This window comes from Drosophila erecta, unplaced genomic scaffold (genome assembly GCF_003286155.1).
Source record: "Drosophila erecta strain 14021-0224.00,06,07 unplaced genomic scaffold, DereRS2 tig00000000-arrow-pilon, whole genome shotgun sequence".
NCBI classification, from domain to species: domain Eukaryota; kingdom Metazoa; phylum Arthropoda; class Insecta; order Diptera; family Drosophilidae; genus Drosophila; species Drosophila erecta.
Genome location: NW_020825194.1, coordinates 255,099 through 270,855, shown reverse-complemented (window position 1 = coordinate 270,855; position 15,757 = coordinate 255,099). Strand labels below are relative to the sequence as shown.

Sequence of the window (15,757 nt, the reverse complement as noted above, 5' to 3'; positions counted from 1 at the left end):
ACACATATATATCTGTTTCATCTAACTGTTAAAGTAGCACATAGATAAGCCTGCGTGTGTTATGCCACACACACATGGCACACATGGCTCACAACATTCGAACATGTGCTCCTCTGGTATCCTCTTGTATATGTAACTTTCGATTAGTCTTCGCTTTTTGTTTCACTATGAATTACGGTAAAATTTCTTCTTGCAACTATTAATGTACAACATAAAACTGTTGGCTTTTCTAAGACCCCATCACTAAATTTTCCAATTCTTGATCCTGCGATTAGGCCGATCAAGATCACATTGGTTTCGACATTTTGACTGCGGCCAATGCATCTCGTTGCGATCTTATTTTGATTCTCTGTTTCTAATCGGTTCTTCAATTCGGGACTTCAATGTAAGTGTAAATTAATTGTTAGTCGTTTCTCTACATGGTAAAGTAATACTTTTAGTGTACTGTTTGTCAATTAGCATTGCCTACTTTGCGCATCTGACTTCTTGCCTTCGCCTTCGCCTTTGCATTTTGTTACTGTATCTGGATTCAATGTATATTCATGATAGGTATTTGATTTATTATATGCTCTATTAGTTATATTAATTCGTATGCTGCTCGGTGTCGTGTTTACTATCAACATTTACACGCAGTAGCGCCTTTGTATCTATATTATCGTTGGGCTAAATATTTGATTACTCTTTGAACGCTGCATACCAACGATCAGAAAGGACACCGATCTGATTCTCGTCCTTAACCGTGCTGATTGTTTAGTAGAAGTGGTTGTTGTGAAAGGGTCCGATTGGAATCGTTTAACGTATTCTGGGTAGCTTCGGCTGTATGCAGTTGTAGAAGTAAGTTCGCTAAATACTTTTATGAAATTTTGATTTGTCAAGAGTTCTCGTATGAAATTCTAGCAGTCGTGGGTCTGATATAGATGTATATCATTTCGCTTCATCTCGCTTCGATGCGCTAACAAAACGTGTAAATTGTTTATATATAAATATAGTAGAGATAGACATAGATCATATGTAAGTAAGATAAATAGGTTAAAGGTTAAGATTATTTGGATAGCTAGTTGCAGTATGCATATGAAACGCTAGAGTTGGCATTAAAATGTTTGGTAAGCGTTCTGTGTTATATGAAAATGTAGGTAGTCATTGTCAACTTTTTGTTGTGAGCTGATTTAAACAAAGTTTTTCAGACGTGATCCGTTTGCCCACTTCGGTTTCTGTATTTCTGTATTGCCTGCGCGATTGTTTAATAACTGTAAATATAGTGTTAAATTAAATTTTACATTATACAATATTTTACTGTTGCTTTTCGTACACGTTTTCGTTTAAATATACTCATTTCATTTTTCCTTTCTTGTTAATTTTGTATTGTAATTTACTTGTTTCCTTTGTGTTTGTTTTAATTTTAAATTACGATCACTTCTACTCATGCTTACGAACTAAATCCATATCATGTAAGTTACATTTAGTTGATTCATTAACCATTTCTGTATTCTGCCTTTTATTATACTTATTCTCATTTCGTTTGTTCTTTGCTCCAACATACAAATAATTTCACTTTCTAAATATATATAAACTTCCATATTTGTTTACATTTGTTCGCTTCTGCATGCGTGTGTTTCTGTGTGTGGTGTCCGTTGTGAGGTCCTTGTAAAATTATCAAAAAATCATTCAGTTTTCTTGCTAAAACACGTATATGTCTTTCGTTACCAGTATGTCTATGATTATATATTATTACCTTTTGTGTTTTGATATATGCTTTAAGATTATACTTTTTAGCTTAAAATTTGTTTAATTTCCTGTTTCCTGTTTGTTGTAGTTCAATACATACTTAATTATATGTATATTTGATCGTTTTGTATAATTTGCGCTAGTTTAACAACATTTACATATACATACACACAAAAGGTTTACGTACGCGTTGATTTAACTGCCTTTAAAATTATTATTCTCCCGATACTCTAAACAAACGGACGTGCCAAGGATATATCTTTGCAGTGTCCAAATTATTGATTTATATAGGTTTATTAAAATTAATACAATTTTCTTAAATTCCAGTTAACGTTATTTCACATTGCCTTTCTTTACTTCAATCTGTTTAGGGCTCGATGTGCTTATTCGGGACCGTTTTTCTAAATACCTTCTTAATTTTTAGGTCTAGCGAAATTAAAACATTTATGAGCTACGTGTACGCTATTTCTTCAATTGAAGTGGCGCACTTGTAAAAAATTAAAGTTAAGTTGCATTCATTTAAAATATAATAACAGCATCATGTACATAATAAAACATTGCCTTAATTCATTTTTAACATAATTTTTCCTTCCGTATGTTTTTGACTTTCTGTCGTTTTTTAAAACCAAAACACAGTACAGTGCACTAAAAATATTTTAAGTTACGATCTTTCTCTCTTTACTTTAAACATACTTAACTCTTTCTACTCATCATATATTTTTGTTTTCTTTTTGTTATGCAATGCAGTTTTCTTACGATCTATAGGTTTAAAGTTAAGCTTATGTTACGATGTTGCTGATTGTTAGTTTGTGGGTTGCTTGTTTGTTTTGTTGTCTGCGTGTGCCATAACTTGAAATGCTATTTTCGTGATAATTTAAATATATATTTATCTGTAGTTGACTTTCTTTACTTTCTCTATCAATTTAGTAAGATTTCTCAATTGTTTTTGTCTTTTCCCACGGAGGGTGGTTTATAAAACAGAACAGTTCTTAGAGTGAGTTGCATTGATTAAAATTGGTATAGCTCTTGCATCGATTGTTACCGCTGATTATTCTGTTGGATTGGGTGGGTAGTGCTTCTGGCATCTGCCAGTTCAGTAGAAGTTTGCGTGCATTCTTCTTGTACTACGGATTATAGTTTGTATCTGCTGCTGCCAATAGACCTGAAGGTGTTGCTGCTGATGCATCTGCATGTAGCTGTACCCGCCGGAGGCACCCAGTCAGGTTCAGTAAACCTGACTTCGGACCGGATTCTAGATGTTCGACTTGGAGAAGCTTACACGCAGGTGATTCGACTCGGACAGCTGGTGGTTGTGCATCTTAATCAGTGCCAGAACAGCCTCCTCCACGGACGACAGTTGCAGCAGTGCCATTTTTCGGTCTTTCCTGTGTGATAAGGATACGGTTTTAGTGGTGATTCCGTTAAAGAGTTTTAACAGCTCATATGCTGTTTCCTACTTACGGGAAAAATTTGAATGCCTTAACTTCGAAGCTGCTTGAGGTGAAAGCTTCTTTAATGTCTTCCTCAGAGCAGGATGACCTGTAGGGAGAAGAGAAGATGTTGGTTATCTTTAAAGTATGGTCCCACATTTAAGGGTACGTGGGTATGTGGCAGCGCCTGCTGTGAGGCTGGCTCATTGATACCGCCCGGCAGGCGCTTCAAAGGGCCTTTGTCTGTGGTGCGATTGGCTCGATTCATAAACTCGCCCAGCGGAGGGTAGGCACCGTCCTCTAGTTGGCATGCGAGTCCCAGCCAGCAGGGTGCTATGTCAAATTCGGGAGAATAGAATAGGGTGCTACGCGGGGTTCCTACTGCTCATAGCTATAATTGTAATTGCCATGTCGTGCCGAATCAAGCCACCTCCCAGCATCCATACCGAACCGGTACCCAACCACTCCTACTGACCACCCCATCTGATTCCCCCAGGCCCTGTGGAATACTTACGGAATGTTGCTTAAATGCAGTGTCGCCGACGGCGGATAGATGTTCTGGTAGTTCTTGCTGCCCGGCTTCTTGAAGCGGTGCAACGGATTTTGCGAGTAGTCACGTGTGAGTCCTGCGTCCGGCTGACCCTCCTTGGGCAGCTGGACGGCCTGGTGTTTGCTGGCCATCACACGTATCGGCTTTCCCCATAAACGTAATTTATCAAGGTGAGACATGGCTGTGGAGCAGAAAGTAACACGTTAAAATGGGCACACCAGGGAAAAGTTTTCCGCTTGTTAGGTGAGTCTGTGTTTGGAAAATGTGTCTGTGTGTCAATAATGTATCTGTAGCAATGCAATTTATTTGTTGTGCCACAAGCCATAAAAGTGCTTCTGAACCCCAAACCCCAGAAAGCAGCATTGCTAGAAAAATTCCCAATAATCCACACAATATGTTTAGAGAATAATACCGAGGAGAATGGGCACGGAAATACAACAGTTGTAGGTATCACCTTTTCTGACTGCTTTCCCCAAGTACAGGCCTTCTTTTACATTGCCGAATGGCTTCGGTGCTTCCCTCAGTGTAGCCAAAGATCCCGCCCACCAGCCGTCGAACAAAGTCAGCAATAAGTGCAGGCAAATATTTACATACTCAGATGTAACTGCAACTTTATCAATGTCGTCTGCCTCTGGTGATTTATACGAGCTGAAATGCTTGTTTGGCCGTAAAAGTATTGCCAAACAAAAGTTTGCCATCTCCAGGCTCTTCGCTGGCGCCCTTCCAACGGACTGTGCCTTATTTCTCATATTCTCAGAAGCCGTAACACCTGCGGCTCCGATGGAATGCATGTGCAACGCAGCGCTGTACTCAAACACGATGCAATTTCCCCTTCCATTTCCATTTCCATTTCGATTCCAGCTTCGATTACGTTTTATTTAATTTGAGTTCCTGCCAAGTCATCCGACAGCTTAGGCCAGGCCAGTGTCCAGAAATCGTTGTAACATTTTTTAACTCTCATGCTCTACATTAATAAATTACATCACATTTTATCACTGCTCCTCTGTTTTATGGTAACGCAATATGCTTACTCAGCCGTTTATTGTTTGCCTAATGGATTAAGTGATTTTCAAAAACGAAGACGCAGGAATATAATAAATTGCCAAATAAAAGGAGCGCCAGCAGTGACAACTCGTATGGCCTAAGCATCCTTTTTCCTGCGCCCGGCCTTGTGTATGACTAACACTTGTAATAAAGATTAATGTGCAGGCGAGTCACATTTCGAAAAGGGCCAGGAGCAGGAGCAGGAGCAGGAGCGGGAGCAGGAGTGGGTTCCAACTTTGCCTACAGCTGCAGCTGCTCCTGGGCCCGGCTCAAAAAGTATCTTAAACTTTTAATTACAAAGCTGAGGCTGCTGACCAACATCAGCGGCACGAACAAATCATTATTAACTAACAAAAGAAAGTAGAGTGAACTGGAATGGGCAAGCCGAAAAGTAAGTGAAATGACTCGGCGATGAGACTTTGAGGGTCCGCCCTGTTTTATGCATGAAGTTCTGGGTTTAAGACTTTTAAGCATCATACACTTGGGACCGACCGCACTCAGAAAATGTTACTCTACGAGGCGCACAGGATGGGGAAAATGTGGCTCAGGTGAGCCCGCATCCGGAACCAGGGATGAGTTTACTACCCCCCCTGACAAACTCCAAGTTAGTTGCAACTTTCATGATTTGAACGATTAATGTCCAGCAATTCCTTGACTATGATCTACGGCCGCTCTGGCCAGGCGCTTTATTATCTCTGGCTCGTAAACTATGCAAAACATCCTCTGTCCGGCGTCTTCTGTCTTCCCTGCTCCGTAATTAATAGTGGCCCACTGAGGGCCGGGCGCCAAGTCATTCAAATAGTCACTTAGCATTGTCAACCCAAGTCCGAGCAAACTTTTGCCGCACTCGACTTCCAGTTGGCTAGCACACGCACACGTGGCGTATGCGTAATCGACCTTACTACAAATGGCAATGAAATGCGACCGACACATGTGAAAGACTGTGCTTGTTGTTTGTTTTTATTGCAAATGCCTTTATGCGCACGCTTATGCAAAATATTTTGCAGTAATTTGTACGGCAAACAGGAAATTTATTTGCTAACACGAGGGGAAAGCCCACAGCTGACAGCTGGGAGTGGGCCAATAAATTGTATACATGTTGGCAATACGCAGCGCAAAACTTAATCCCGCCCGGCAAAATGGTCCATTACAACATCCTTGGCACCCACACACCTCAACTGTCCACCAAATGGACGCAGTGGGTGGCGGAAGGCTTATTGCTTTTCATTTCGTGTCTTTGTCTATTTTCTGGCTCCTTGCCTCCGAGCATTCAGATTGCTGTCGCATTTAGTTCAGCGGATGGGTGATTCTCATAGGGTCCGTCCTCCTCTTTGCCGATTTCCGTTGACTTCTGCAAAACTTTTTGCGCCTTTACGCTGTAATTCGTATGCTGAGTGTGCAATTGTAGCCGTATTTTGTGTGTGGCCCTCGCCATAACGCACACCACCTTACGAGACACTTTCGTATGCATGGGGTGTGTGGGTTGACCCCGGGCAGCTGCTGCTCCTGCTCCTGCTCCTCCTGCTCCTGCTGCTCCTGCTCCACGTTCGGTAATCGTCTTTGTTTGTTGGCGAGAGTTTTGGGCAAAGTAACGAATGAATTTGTTAATATTTTATGAGTGCATAAGTGCGCACTCCCGCCCGAACCCGGCTTCCATTTCGGGCTGGTTCTTGTGTCCAGGTAGCTGCTTACACTGTGAAAAAAGTTGGCAACTAGCATCCTTTGTAAAGTTTCGTTTCCGAATTGCGTCAGAAGTGTTATGTGAAATCGTGTTCTCCGAGACCATTGCCCACTACGATATTCCTTTGATACAAAGTGCATTTTTCAGTTTTTAATAGTGTAGATGAATGGGCTAAAACAAAGGTAAGAGCCAGCAGCGTGAGCATTGCCATTTGGCAGCCCATGCGGCACATTAGTAGTCTATATGCCGTAGTATTCCCATTAATGTTTTCATATGCCCTGGGGCAGTTGGTTCGCCATTGTGTGCTTGACTGGGGGAGTGAAATGGAGTGGTGTGTGGAGCGCAAAGGGATGTTGACTTTCTAGTTGGGCACAATAATTTGCTTGTTTGGTCAAACAGTTGACTGGTCTCGGTTTCGCCGCTCCATTTGCGTAAAGTCGGCACAATAGTTTTATCAATTGCAGCCGGCGGCGGAATTGTGTGGTCCTCGAATTGCTGTCAATTTTCGGACGAATTCAATTAACACGGCATTACGTATACGCCACCGAAACGAGTTCGGACAGCTGCGGACAGCACTGCGTGCATATGCGCACAAAGGAAAATTACCCCTGATTATGCCATGCATTTTCAGGAGTTGCCGTTGATTAGCTCTACCGTGCCCCATCCGTGCGCTTAACCCAATTAATTAGGATGGAGCATCTCAAAGCAGGAATGCCATCGAGCTGCGCGCCAAAGAATGCCAGTTCTTATGCTTACATAATTATAATTAAAAATTAATTGAGTACAGGTCAAAGCATATTTAACCGAAGAGGTGATAAGGTTGCGAAAATAGTTCGCGGTGGAGCGGCGGCTGTGCGGGTGCAGCTGCGGATATTTGGTCTGCGGGTTCGCGGATACCCTGGGGAGATTGTGTGTTTGTGCACCTGTGTGTGTGCTGGGCTGGCAAGCACTTATTTTCTTTTTATTTAAATCAATAAACAGTTGATGGCATTTATTATGCAGTAGCTTACGCTTTTTCAGGCGCGCAATTTGCTGGCAATTTCCGCAGCGATCGCACTTTGCATTTATTGAACAGATTAAATTTATTTAAACGTTATTAACAGCAGCAGCAGTCGCTGCTTGTGCCAACGACATGGAATCGTGACGGAAAATATAATTGATAAATTACATGTTCGAGCGATTAAAGCCCTGATGACATGCAACCTGGTTTTCATTTTCACGTAAGTAGCTAATAAAATATGCTTCTTATGCAGAAAGTGCGTGCGAGTGGCCTTGCAACCTTAATAACCTTAATAAAGAGATGGCAAGCAAAGCTGATCTTGCAATAGCAAGCACATGAAGTTCAATCTGAGCCCACTCACAAGGGCTTTAGAGCGAGGCTAAAGAAGCTGATAAATTTGCATATACTCGCAGGATGCGGTAGACTGCATTTTGCTAAAAGCTCAAAGGAAAGGACTTCGCGCCGTTGTTGTTTTCAATTAAGCGCCTCCCTACAGGGCCGCAGCACTTTGACAGCTTTTGAGTTATTTTTCCAATGAATAAATAACTCAAATGAAAGGCGGCGGCGGACGCACCGCTGAGTGGGAACAATGAATGCTAACTGGAGGAGCAGGGCGGTGGACGTGGAGCGGATAGTTGGCGTGTTAAATGGAATAAAACCAAATCGAAATTGAAAAAGGTGTCGCTGTCAGCGCTGTCAACGCTTCGATCGCCTTGCCACTGCCGCCGCTCCTGCTTCCTGTTTTTGTAATAAAGTGGAATTTGGCACGTCGGTTGGTCGCTCTTAACGCGTCGCAATGCGCGACAATTTTCATTTCGTTTAATGCGTGCAGGGGGTCGGATTGGATGGGATTGGATTGGGAGCCGAGGGGGGCGTCCTTGGCCAGCGGCATGGCGGGCAGCCTGACAATGGCAAAGTGCACACAAATAAATGCAATAAAATGATTGGCATGTCCCGCCGCGCAGGGGAGCAGGAGCAGGAGCAGGAGGAGGAGGAGGAGCAGGAGCAGGAGGAGCCTTTGTTGCCTGGACGGCGGGGAAGGAGTGGGTCTTGACCAGGTGTTGCTGCTGCCCAGGCGGGCTGGTAATAAAGCGCTTATAAAATTCCATTTATGCGAGCCATCCCTCGCTTTTGGCCCTCTTGCCGTCTCTTTCGCTTTAACAATTTTTATTATTAATACATTTTGTTTGCTGCATTTGCAGCTGCACAACCAACACCAACACCAACACCAACAGCATCACCAACAGCAGCAATGGTTACGGTTGCCAAAGGAATGCGCCGTTTGGAATTTCATGTTGCCGGAATTTTCATTTTAAACAAGCTGCAAATTGCAGTTGCTCTTTTTCCGCCCCGGCCCCCAGCTTACGGATGGATCGAGACTCAGATTTTTCATTACTCCCGTTTCGTTGTGTTGCCGTGTGGCATGCAGTAGTTGGTGGGTATATTCGTGGGTTAGTGAGGTGCAGTGCGTCTGCTTGACTTACCCAAATAAGCTTGCTGGGGCTCCGCCATTTGTATGAGTGCCGAGTCCTTCTTGTTGTACAGAATCTTTACACGTTGCACATCGCCGTATACACCTGCGGATGGGAGCAGTTGGGGATTATGAGTAAGTGTTCGGAGAATACTGGGTACATGACCGTCGGCCAGTAGAGTAATTCGAGTGCCGCCGCACGAATGCTGAGCGGGCCAACAGAAACTAAAGCACTTTGTAGCTGCTGCTCCGGGAAACTTTCTCTTGTGTAAAATGGTAAAATGTACACTTGAAAAACGCAACAATTCTACATTCTACAGATCCTAGAACTTGCAGTTGAGCAATTAGCTCGGTGCTTCTAGAAGTACATTGGGTTTTGGAAACCTTATTTGCCTTCAGCATTCAGAAGCGTCCAAAGACTGCTCCCTGCATTTTTGGACAGCTCCAAGCGGCTTATGGCGCCCGCGGAAAAGTTTTACACCCCACCAAAAAGCCATAACATGTACGCCAGATATCTTGGGCACTATCATTTAGGTATTTTCCACCTTGCTTTCCTTGCCTACGACCCAAGCACTCGCATTATTGCCGCGGGCCACGCCGTTAGTATCATGTACGAAACTCATAACTGGCTCAATAAGTTTTCCGTGCTATTTTTTACGAGCTTCAATTCGAACTGCGTCTGCTGGCTGCAGCTCGTTCGTTGGCCCAGCTGGCTTGGCTTCCTTGCCGCATTTCGTTTTAAGGCCACGGATTTTACAGCCGTCAGACAGGTGAGCTGGTGAGCTGGTGAGCTGGTGTGCAACAATTCGGCGGCACCGGTCGCGTTATTGAATTGTATTTTATGGCTTTACTTACGCCACAAACTATGCAATATAAGGTGGGCTGAGCTGAGAGCTAGCTGTAGAACTGCATTAAGACTGGAAGCTGACTTTAAGGAAGCTGCTCTGGCGGTGTCTTTGCTTTGACAGCTGGCCAAGAGTCGGTCTATTGGGTGACCCTTCCCTTCCCGGGCTTCATCCCATGTGCAGCCAATCAGCGCAAATTCGAAGCGGGGCGCAAATTGCCATCAAGCATAAAAAATAGTTGCCGGTCGACTTGGTGGCCAAAGGGCAATGGCTATGGCAATGGCAATGCCAATGGCAATGGCAAAACCGACCCCAAAGCAAACAATGTAAAGTGCAGCCCTGCCCAAGACAACAAATCGAATAATGCGGAAAGTAAATTTTCAACTTCTTCCAGCCACACACACCTGCACAGAAGGGGCATTACACTTCGACCAATTTTAGTACAGTACTCAATGTCTTGTATGTCCTTCTCCTATACATTCATCAAAACCACATTTTCATTTAAGGCTAGTGCTAGGAAGCATTCCATGTAATGCAAGACTTGCTTGTTTAAGTAACTTCTTTCCCAATTTAAATATCTGAAAATGGAAAAGTTAAGGAACCTGATGGATTTTCTCCAAGTGCCAGAACTTGGGAAGCCATGCCGGCTATATAAGTGGGGCCATGCCAGCTACTCGAAGCGTAGCCAAGCGAGCGCTGCGCTAACAAGTTACAAAACTAGCAATGGAAATGCAGGTAGTAAATAGTGGGGCACAGGGAGGGTTCGCAGGACAGAGAACACAGTTCAACAGTTGGCAGTAAATCCATTTTATACAGACGACTGGCTGCCTGACTGACTGACTGCCTTAGTTCCCAGTTATCCCAGTTAGGCGGACTTGACTTATGCCAAACACCGAGCAATATCGTTTCGTTTTTCCGGGAATCCGGGGTAACAATTGCAGGCGAGGCCAGAGCAGCAGCAGCAGACGTCGCCAGCAACATCCACATCTGCAGGTTTGGCAGTGGAGCATATTGAATGCCAGGCATGCGGCTCCTCTCCAGTCGCCAGCATAACTCGGCGTGCAACGGGGCGTATGAGCAACAGCTGCCGTTTGCCGTGCAAAGTGTGCCCGGTAGCCACAATCTTTATTCGTATTCGTATTCGTACTCGCATTCGCATTCGTATTCGTATTCCCAGCCGCGTCCAGCAGACAGACTTGATAATAATTTATTATCGTCTGAATGTTTCTCCAAAAGTTTCGTTTTTTTGGTTTCGCGACACTAACGTATGCAGACAGCGAAGCCGATTCCCCGGCGGCCCATTAGTCGCGTGTTTGAGCATATTCTAGATGAAGAATTATGCGGATGCCGGTGGCATGTTGGCCTGGGTCTATAAAGTTGAAACGGCCCGCCCTCGAATTTCCCTTCCTTTACATCTCAATTATGCCGGTGTCAAAAGCTAAACGGAAATTCGAATTCAAATCGATAGCTTCCATTTAATCACATTGCCCCGAACGCCTGTCATTCTGCGTTTAGCTGCTAAAGCGATTTGTTGCGATTCATTGAAATTATTTGCACATCGGATTTAATTTTTCCTGTTTCGGGCACTTTATCAAATTGCATTTCTGCCACAACATGTAGCGCATAAAATTTTATGAAATTATTTCGCGCATTGGTAGGAATATCACGCAATACGCTGGATCGCTAAACGCATAAAAAATCAATTAAACACGTTTCGACAATATTTTCGGCAATGATATAAATTTTTATCGCGCTATTACAATTACATAAGCGGATTACACGGCATATGTGCGAGTGTCGGGCTGTCGGGCTGTCGGCCTTCTTTCCCAGACGATTTGCAGACTGATTAAGTTCCTTTTATTGTTATGCAAAGGCAACTAAGTTGCCTCCCCAGCCCCCAAAAGTGGGCAATCGAATGATATGGGCTGCTGGCTTGTCGGTCCAGCCGGCTGGTTTCCGTTCGAGCACAGGACTGGGGCACAGGACGAAATTGAATGCTTGACAGCCTAAGCGGAATGTGTCAAGTGTCTAAAGAGCATGCCCCAGAGAGCCTCTGGGACCTTTCAATTGGGTCTTCGCCTAGTCGCAGGCAGGGCTAACAAAGCGCTGTCAAAACTAATAAAATGTCCAACTGGCTGACACCTAAAAGGGTTCTGGCCAACTTTTCCGGTCCTTTGGCCTTTTTGCTACGCCGCTTGTTGCTGTTTTCGGCTAGATTAATCCCCGCGCTTAAAGTGCGTTCTTCGTTCCCGCTTTTATTATTTGGCATGCAAACAGCTTCAGCTTCAGCTTCAGCTTCAGGTGAACGCAAGCTGCGAACCGCATACCCATCCTGCCCTCGGCCCCGCCTCCTTCCTAACCTTTTGAAGTGCCAAATTCACCAGCCAAAAGTGGCCCGCAGCGTCTTTGCCCTCCTCATGTGGAAATCGCTGCTACGTGTCCTTGGGTGTTGCTATTAACATAACAAAAGCAAACGTTTGCCATTTGCCGGTTGACGCTTCCTACTCGCTTGCCAGTCTACTACACTGATCAAAAAGCGGGTGATCGTGGCTGCTGGATTTGTGCAATATCCGAAGCAATAAGACATACATACTGTGACTGTGAAATAATTTGATTTTTTATAAATTTGATAAACAGGTTTAAAGAAACCCAATATTACGCGAGGTTGTTTTTTGTGCACTTGTTTGAGGAGCACCTCCTAGGAGCTCTTTTAAGTGTCATTGGTGGTGCTCCTGTCTGTCGGCTGTCTGCTTAGAGCTACTTGGAAATTCAAAGGTTATTACATAAAATTTTAGCCTGCCATTCGGTTGATTGCCCGTCGAGACTCCGGCCGTCAATTACACGCTGGCTGCTTGCTCGGCTCCTCGGGAAGCCGTCGAGTTTATCTACATCTATTGGCACCCCAATAATAATACGCTTAACGTTCGACTTATCGACATCTCTCCATCTCGGCTGTGCAACAGGGCGTATTGGTATCCAACTTTTCCACTTCGCTCTAAGCTGAGCCCTTCGAAGCGTTTAATCAGCAATCTAAGCTTTATTAGCAGTGCAGGCAACTGCCAAGTGGCAACTGGCAACTGGCAACTGGCGCAGGAGTAGAGGGCTGGAAAGGAGGAGGAGGAGCAGCAAGTGTAGCTCCAGATGCAGCAGGAGTCTGCTAAGCGGTCTGCTGATCGGATTTTCCCGGCTCAGTGGCCCAAAGTTGCCCTGTGGTGCTCTGCGGTGCTCTGTGGTTTGCGCTGCACAAATCCGGCAACAAGAACACGGCACGACAGCACAGAAACAATTTTTAAGCAATTAATACGTTTGGAAACATTTCTGTTTACTTTGAGCGATAAGCCCCGAACTGCTGACAGAATGGATGCAATTTGTAAATATAAATCAAAGGCACAGCACACAAGGGTGAAGTTCCGGGCAAGCAAGCGGCTTAACTCATTGTTGCCGGCCATTCTCCATGTGGTTGCGTTTGTTTGGCAGAAGTTTATATTTGGGTATTTAAACTCAAATTAAATGCATTTGCATGCAAACAAATGGAAGCCTGTGTGTGTGGCCGCAAACAAACGTTTTGTGTCACCAGAGACAAAGGGTAGAAACCCAGGCTCTGGTTGTTGAACACACATACCATGCCAGCACATTGGGGCAAAAAAATCACCAGAGATTGGGAAATCTGCGTTGGGAAAGCGGAGGAGAAGGGAGCCGTGTTGTTGCCGTGTTGTGGCAACAAAATCCATTATGCTGCAATTATGCGCCACACTTGGCAGAATGCTTGCAGCACCGGACAAAAACTTGCTCAATCGATGTGTTTTGGTAATTAAATCAAGTACATAATGGGGCAAGCCAGATGGAGAAATGCAGCGCAAGTGAAAAGTCAACTGGGAATCCCATAAAATAATAAAACACACACACGGAGCTGGGGAAGTCGGGAGAGCAATTCAAACAGCAAACCCCATTAACTTTACAAAGTTAGTTAAATTCATTTGGCAAACAGACGACAGACGACGAAAATCCAGCAAGGAGACTGGAGACAATCCCCTTTTCCATTCGAGAAGCCAACCAACCGACTGGCTAACCGAACCAACGAGCTACAAAAAGTCACAAGTAAATTTTATTTCAATTGTAAGAGCCAGCAAAAACTGCACAATGATCATGGCTGTGTGTAGTACAAAAAGTATATATAAATACTGGGAAAGCGTTAGGTAAAAACCACACACACGCACAGTGGAAAAATAGCCAATTCTCAGTCCGATGGCGCTTCTAGCACATCCATTTAAATACCATGCTGAATGGCTTTTACATATTTTAAATTGAATCTGCCTAAAATTAGTTTGGAGCATTTTAGTCCAGTTTTAATGTGTATTGATAGCCCCTTTTCGGGGGTGTCTAATCTATAATTATAAAAAGCTGAGCTTCCAATGTTCCTGGGACAAGCCTCGTTTTTCTCCGTGTGCATACAACCCAAGGAAAGGCAAAAAGCAAAAGCAGCAATGGGCGACAGCAACAAGCGCAATGATAACTAAATAAATGGACATTTTTATAGCTATGCACTTCCGCACTCAAACTTTTGTGCTGCGTGTGTGTTGGTGGGTGCTGGAGTTCATGTGTGCTTGTCTGTGTGTGCGGAAGGATGAGCACATGTTAAAGCATGTGTTTTGTGCATGCATTTCAGTTCTCAGCTCGGAGGACCCTCTGACCCCGGGTCCCGTGCCCAACAATGGAAGCCAACAACGAGCACACTTAATTCATGTAATTTCACACACACACACACACACACACACACACACGGACGCTCCAACGCACCAACGCACACGAAGACAACGGAGGAGCAACAGGATGCACACGTAGTGGTGTTGCCAATGCACCACCGCTGCCGCCTGAGTGCGGTTTCACTTGTTGCCAGTTGCTGCTCTGTTTTTAATATATGTACGTGGGGCTTGCAGGACGTCGAGTGTATTCTCATTTTCATTGTTTTACAATTTGTAAGCAGAACTTATGACAGGATAAATGGCAGAAGGCAGAAGGACAAGACTGGATACCAAAGGAACATTTTCCACTCCTGCTTCAAGCTTCCTGATGGATTTGTCCCCGCTGCTCGGGGCAAAAAGCTATTAGAAAGCCATTTGTTGCCGGCTTTAGTAGGTTTATTCCATTTCGCAATACAATAAATACTGCCACTGCCACATGGAAAACCATTTCTCCATCTAAATGGGTTTTATAGCGTGATCGGGCTGCTCTGAATTTATTTGCACTTCTTGCAGGGCATGTCCTTTGCCCATCCCGGGAATAATATCGGATTGATCTAGCAATGGAGTGTTCCAGGAGCTTGCGTGATTCAGTTCATAATTCTGCTCCATCTCCCGCGTGGCGAATGCATTTCATGTGCAAACTGCCAGATGCGCGTTGCATACCCAAAGCACCGAATTTCAACCGCCGAGCCTTTGGAAGGCTTTTCCCACATTTTAAACAGGTAGTGCCGCATTTTTGTCAGCTATTGCTTTGTTAACCCACCGCACCCCCTCCTCATCCCATACCGTGGTGTAAATAATACATGGCACTTTTGCTGATTGCACGTAAATGGCGTAAATGCCAAGCGGAAGCAAGCATAAAAGAGAACACAGAGAGCAGCTACATAAGTAAAGGATAAAGCGTTGGCTTGGCTCGATTCGTACAGTGTAAATTCAATGAATAATCAAGTGAACTACTTATAAATTGTTTAGGGAGTGTAAATTTATGTGGGACACGTTGTAGCCGGGCAAAGCTAGACAGACAATAGGCACTCGCTTATTTCAGGGAAGAGATCGAAAGAGAGTCAGATTGAGAAGAGACAGAGGTCGACAGCAAAGGAAGAGAGTTCACAAGAGTGCAGTACTGCCTCTCTCCCACTAAGAGGCATCCTCTAGCTTCGCCCGGACAACAAACAAATAAAGTTGAAAGAGCTGGCAATTAATAGAGTAATCGTTTGTGCAGACGTACCAAAAAGGGTAAAGAGAGCATCAGGCGTGACCATCTACAGA

At 44.3% G+C, this 15,757-nt stretch overlaps 1 protein-coding gene across 12 annotated transcripts in view; it reads right to left on the bottom strand.

The window, feature by feature from the left end:
- Positions 1-1,467: 1,467 nt before the first annotated feature.
- LOC6555371 (polypyrimidine tract-binding protein 1) overlaps positions 1,468-15,757 on the bottom strand; it is a 156,801-nt gene continuing 142,511 nt past the window's right edge. For 11 of the 12 annotated variants that reach the window (XM_026977694.1, XM_026977697.1, XM_026977689.1 and 8 more), the window contains 5 exons: positions 15,717-15,750; positions 8,915-9,007; positions 3,670-3,886; positions 3,187-3,264; positions 1,468-3,110 (listed from right to left, as the gene is read on the bottom strand). In XM_026977694.1, coding sequence (XP_026833495.1) covers positions 2,978-3,110; positions 3,187-3,264; positions 3,670-3,886; positions 8,915-9,007; positions 15,717-15,750 — 555 coding nt within the window. In that variant the 3' untranslated portion in view covers positions 1,468-2,977. The remainder of the gene's footprint in view (positions 3,111-3,186; positions 3,265-3,669; positions 3,887-8,914; positions 9,008-15,716; positions 15,751-15,757) is intronic. The other variant, XR_003407711.1, reaches the window with a different exon arrangement.